This window comes from Calliphora vicina, chromosome 1 (assembly GCF_958450345.1).
Source record: "Calliphora vicina chromosome 1, idCalVici1.1, whole genome shotgun sequence".
Classification (NCBI taxonomy): Eukaryota; Metazoa; Arthropoda; class Insecta; order Diptera; family Calliphoridae; genus Calliphora; species Calliphora vicina.
In genome coordinates this window covers 11,219,740-11,225,739 of record NC_088780.1, presented here as the reverse complement: position 1 = coordinate 11,225,739, position 6,000 = coordinate 11,219,740, and the positions used below count along the sequence as shown (strand labels likewise).

Sequence of the window (6,000 nt, the reverse complement as noted above, 5' to 3'; positions counted from 1 at the left end):
AAATGGGATTTGAATATTGATCCAAATCGGTTATTATTCAAGATTATTATATCGCTTTTTTTCGTTTAATGCTGTCCTGGCGTTCCGGGAATGGTTAACCGAATATGAGTAACTGAACTTGATGCTATTATCTTGTCTGACAATTTGATTTAGTATTTTTTCATTCCAATCTTAAATTAACAGTTCCAAATATCAAATCAGCAACTCTAGTTTTAAATTTGTATGTTTAATAAAAAAATATTTTCAGAAAATTAAAATAAAAATCAAACAGGTTTTTTTTTGTAAAATTAAATTAAAAACTTTATTTAAAACTTAAAATTTAAAATAAAATATTTGTTTTTGTTTTTTTTACGAAAAATTACAACTACATTTTGTGTGTTTTTAGTTTTGATTTTAGAGATATACAAATATAAAGAAGAAAACAATAAAATAAAAGCAAAAATAAATGTGGAGTAGAAGAAGAAAGAAGAGAAATAATATTTTTTTAAAAATTAAGGCTTAAAAATTAAAATAGAATTCAATTCTTTTTTGTTTGTTTTTTTTAACATATTTATAAGTATGTATGTATGTGTAAATTGTTTGTGTGTGTAAATGTTAATTAATGTATATTTTGTTTTTAATTTAAGATATTTTAATGATATTTTCTGTTACATTTCTTTTCAAAAATTGCTTATTTCATAAATATTGCAAAGTTTTTTCTTTCTTTAGGGGGGTTTGTTTTTGTTTTTAATTTAAATTTATAGTTTTTTAGTTGTTAATTTGTTTTTTTAGATTTTCGTTTAAGAATATTACACAATTTTCTGTTTTTTTTATACAACAAATATTGATTATGTTTTAGGTTTTTATATAAAATACAAATACAAAGTACTTTTTTTTGTTTCAATTTATATTAATGATATTTTGTAGGTTTTTTTTAGCATTATTTTTTTTTTTTAAAAATTTCGTTCTCGTTATTGATATTTTGAAAATTTCGGTGTTAATCGGAACCATAATTATGAAATTCAATAATTAATTTTTGTGTTAAAAAATTAATTTTTATAACCAAATGGTGTCGATGTGGCATTGGGTAATTTTGTCGCTTTATTTGTGATTGTTGATGTTTCGGTAATTTCTTCTTCTTGTTCTTGCTCTTCCTCAAGATCTTGTTCTAACGTTTGCTCGATTTCTTGTTCCGTTATAACTGTAACCAATTCCTCCATCGCCTTGCCTATGGCCGCTAAATTGTAAGAGAGAAGAAAACGTTAAATAATATTTTAAAAACGAAAATTGTTAAAGAAAAACAATAAAAATTCAACATAAACGCAATAACATTTATCATGCTTTCAAATTTCAATATTTCTTTAAAAGCAAAACAACAAAAATTATAATAATTTATTACAACACCCATATTTTTTTTCATTAAATAATTTAAATTCAAGTTACCCTTATTTTATAATCAAGTAAATTTCCTTTATTTTATTTGGTTGCTCTTTTTTCTTTTTTTTTGTTTGGTTTAATTATGATCTGATATTTTGAATTATTTTTTGTTTTTAAATAAAAATAATTCCATAAAATGTTTCCAGTTTAGCGTAAATGGTAAATGAAAAAACAAGAAGAAAAATTTATTAATTTAGTAAACAATTTTAGTAATATTTGAAAAAATTTTAAGCGAAAACTAAAATGTAATAAATAAACTCAATAGCATACAAAATTCTAGCAATAATAACTCAAAACTGAAATATTTAAAATAAAATCTAAAAGCGGCAATTTTTAAATATAAAAATTAAACACTCCATAAAAAACAACTTAAACAAATTATAATTGGTCCTTTAGTGATTCGAATCGGTGTTCATTACAGGATGTCTGTCTGTATTAGTTGAAAAAGATCCATGAGAATCTGTAAAATCGGTCCATAAATGGCTGAGATATAAGCAAAAATCCATGACCACTTTTTATACAAAAAAATACATTTTATACAAAAAAGTACCTTTTATACAAAAAAAGTACCTTTTTTAGAAAAAAGTACCTTTTATATAAAAAAGTACCTTTTATATAAAAAAGTACCTTTTATACAAAAAAAGTACCTTTTTTAGAAAAAAGTACCTTTTTTAGAAAAAAGTACCTTTTTTAGAAAAAAGTACCTTTTTTAGAAAAAAGTACCTTTTTTAGAAAAAAGTACCTTTTTTATACAAAAAAGTACTTTTTATACAAAAAAAGTACTTTTTATACAAATAAAAAGTACTTTTTATACAAATAAAAAGTACTTTTTATACAAAAAAAGTACTTTTTATACAAAAAAGTACTTTTTATACAAAAAAGTACTTTTTATACAAAAATAAGTACTTTTTATACAAAAAAAAGTACTTTTTATACAAAAAAAAAGTACTTTTTATACAAAAAAAAGTACTTTTTATACAAAAAAAAGTACTTTTTATACAAAAAAAAAGTACTTTTTATACAAAAAAAAAGTACTTTTTATACAAAAAAAAAGTACTTTTTATACAAAAAAAAGTACTTTTTATACAAAAAAAAAAGTATTTTTTATACAAAAAAAAGTACTTTTTATACAAAAAAAAGTACTTTTTATACAAAAAAAGTATTTTTTATACAAAAAAAAGTACTTTTTATACAAAAAAAGTACTTTTTATACACAAAAAATACTTTTTATACAAAAAAAGTACTTTTTATACAAAAAAAGTACTTTTTATACAAAAAAAGTACTTTTTATACAAAAAAAGTACTTTTTATACAAAAAAGTACTTTTTATACAAAAAAGTACTTTTTATACAAAAAAGTACTTTTTATACAAAAAAGTACTTTTTATACAAAAAAGTACTTTTTATACAAAAAAGTACCTTTTATACAAAAAAGTACCTTTTATACTAAAAAGTACCTTTTATACTAAAAAGTACCTTTTATACTAAAAAGTACCTTTTATACTAAAAAGTACCTTTAATACAAAAAAGTACCTTTTATACTAAAAAGTTCGTTTTATACTAAAAAGTTCGTTTTATACTAAAAAGTACCTTTTATACTAAAAAGTACCTTTTATACTAAAAAGTACCTTTTATACTAAAAAGTACCTTTTATACTAAAAAGTACCTTTTATACTAAAAAGTACCTTTTATACTAAAAAGTACCTTTTATACTAAAAAGTACCTTTTATACTAAAAAGTTCGTTTTATACTAAAAAGTTCGTTTTATACTAAAAAGTTCGTTTTATACTAAAAAGTTCGTTTTATACTAAAAAGTTCGTTTTATACTAAAAAGTACATTTTATACAAAAAAGTACCTTTATACAAAAAGTACCTTTTAAACAAAAAGTACCTTTTATACAAAAAAGTATTAAAAGTATTAGTATTAAAGTGGAAATTATTGAATATTATCAATATTGAAACTCATTATCATTAAGTCGGCTAATTTCTTTTTCGAATCATTCCAAACTTATTTCTAATAACAGCAAAAAAAAAATCATAACAAACTTAAGCTTATAAAACTCATTTCAAAACGAAAAATTCATCATCATCATAATAATAATAAAAAAAAACTCAAATGAAAACCAAAAGTAAAACTAAAATCCAAAAATGTTGTCTCAACAACCCAAACATTAATGCATTCATTCCCTACCACTTTGATTATGTTGCATCATGCTGGTGTGTGGCGGCGGTGGAGGCCTACCATCATCCGTTAAATATGCACTCATTAAACCTCCAGGATTTCCGGTTGCCGTTTGCATATCCATGCCACCATTGCCACTTAATATATTACGTTGAAGCTGTTGTTGTTGCTGCTGTTGCAAACTATGTAAATTAGCTGCAGGATTACCGGCATTACCCATTAAATGATGCTTTCCTATAACTCCGCCAGCAGCTGCAACTGCTGCAGCATGATGATCATTCATACCGGGCAACATAAGACCCACTTTGAGGCCAATTATTGTGGGGGTTTATGATGAGGTTTTTGTTTTTGTTTTAGTTTTTTTTTTTGTTTTCGATAATATGAATGATGGTTTTTTGTTTTTGTTTTAATGATGTGGTTGGTGGTGGATGTTTTTAAATAAGGACGAAGGAGAACGAACGTTGATGTAAAATACACATGTTTGCAATAATAAAAAAAATCATCACAAATACATAATAAAAGGTGGAAGAAAGAAAACAAAAGGAGACACAACACAAATTGTTGTTTATGTTTTTTAGATATTTTTTCAATGTAGTTTTTTAAAAAAAAAAAAATTGTTTTAAAAAAGCTACTGAGATTATTTGATATTTTCTTGGCTCGAGTTTATGGTCCTGTTTCTATGATAGTAATTAAAATGTTTTTTTAGAAACTTTACATTTCCAAGACGATTTTTTTAAAAAGCTTGAATGTTATTGTAGGCCTGTTTTTTAAACTCTCTGTACACTATCTAGAACTGAACTAGAACTGAACTAGAACTGAACTAGAACTGAACTAGAACTGAACTAGAACTGAACTAGAACTAGTTCCGTTTTCAAAAAATATAAAAGCAAAATACTTCTATTTAAAGTTCCCCTAGAATCTTTTCGAAAAATTTAAGTCAGATTTTAAAACTTTGTAATCTTTTTTCAATATCTGACTTTAAATCTTTCTTAATTTAATAAACATAAAATCCTATTAAGTAAAATGTTCCACAAAAAATACATACGATTTCAAACGAATGGAAGTATATGATGGAAATGATAACATGACACATCAATTCACTATAAAACACACTGTTTATGAACAAGGATTTAACAACACACATTGAAAATCTCTGATATCCTTAGTATTGAGTTTTGTGTTTTTATGGATTTATTAATTGATTTATATTACGAACAATTTTACAAAATTCCAATTCAATGATAACTGCCAATTTGGATTTCAATATTAAGTACGTACGTAGTGAAGTTTTGGAATAAAAGTAAAGAAAAATTCCAAAATAGTAAAAGACCTTTCGGAATTATTTTCAAGGGTCGGATTCAGTTACAAAATTTCTATGAAAATCTGGCAAATTGGAAATATATTTGCAGTGATGTTCATATAATATTTAAGATGTTTACTGAAGCCGTTTAATGGTTGTGTTTTGATTTGGAAATTTCCTACTCACTTGAGTTTTGGTCATAATGGCCATTTTGTTGATTCATTTTGGCCGGTGAATCGGTATTTAGTTGTGAAGCTGTCACTGAACGGGTTTGTAATGTATTCGGCTTGGAATTTAAAGCCGAACCGGGCGTAGCACCATTATTGGGATCGTTAAGCAATTGGCGTAAACGTTGTAATTGAGCCTCCAATTGGCGATTGTGATCCTCTAGGATTTGCATGCGTGACTCAAGGCGTCCCTTGTGCTGTCTAAGCAATTTAGCCTCGGCCATCATGTCCTAAAAATGAAATTATTTAAAATATTTTCTCTATAAATTGATAATAAACTTTGACTTACTTGACCATGTTCTCCCTGAGCATTGGCTCCCTGCGCTAAACCACCCACCGATGAATTGGAATGTTGCATGCCGCTGCTTTCATCGGGTGTTGTACTCTGATTAGTTAGTAATTGTTGATATTCGGCCTGTAAACTTGAATTCTCTTCCTCCAAGTCTCTAATAATGGCCTCCAATTCTTCTCTTTGTTCGGCATCCATGGCGGCCATTACCTGTACCGGCGATTTGGGTGCCGCACCATTATTTGTGGGCAAAGCCATACAATATTGGGCTATTAGTTGGTGTTCATCATCACTGTCTGGTGTGGAATTAGAGCCCGTACCACCACCATATTCCACCTGGGCCAAACGTGTAGCATACATTTCCAGGCGGGAGTGCATATCATTTTGCAGAGTATGGGTGGTATGTTGGGGACTGGGTGCTGGCGATTCTAAGGCATCACCCTCTAAAACACTTTGCACGGGTAAATAGCCGACACGAGGATGTTTTTTGAAATATTTGCGTGACTTGAATTTGTTTTTCAAGGCTCGTGTGAAATCTCTAACATCTTCAGTGGAAGTGGTCTGGAGTTTAAAGGGAAAAAGTTAGT

At 26.5% G+C, this 6,000-nt stretch overlaps 1 protein-coding gene across 11 annotated transcripts in view; it reads right to left on the bottom strand.

Moving 5' to 3' along the window:
- Nucleotides 1-272: 272 nt before the first annotated feature.
- The window catches only part of Dys (Dystrophin), a 576,591-nt gene continuing 570,863 nt past the window's right edge, over nucleotides 273-6,000 (bottom strand). For 9 of the 11 annotated variants that reach the window (XM_065498970.1, XM_065498974.1, XM_065498975.1 and 6 more), the window contains 5 exons: nucleotides 5,414-5,974; nucleotides 5,084-5,354; nucleotides 3,607-3,900; nucleotides 1,423-1,503; nucleotides 1,148-1,216 (listed from right to left, as the gene is read on the bottom strand). In XM_065498970.1, the coding sequence (XP_065355042.1) occupies nucleotides 1,493-1,503; nucleotides 3,607-3,900; nucleotides 5,084-5,354; nucleotides 5,414-5,974 (1,137 nt within the window). In that variant the 3' untranslated portion in view covers nucleotides 1,148-1,216; nucleotides 1,423-1,492. Of the gene's footprint in view, nucleotides 1,217-1,422; nucleotides 1,504-3,606; nucleotides 3,901-5,083; nucleotides 5,355-5,413; nucleotides 5,975-6,000 lie in introns of all 11 variants that reach the window. The other 2 variants (XM_065498977.1, XM_065498976.1) reach the window with 2 other exon arrangements.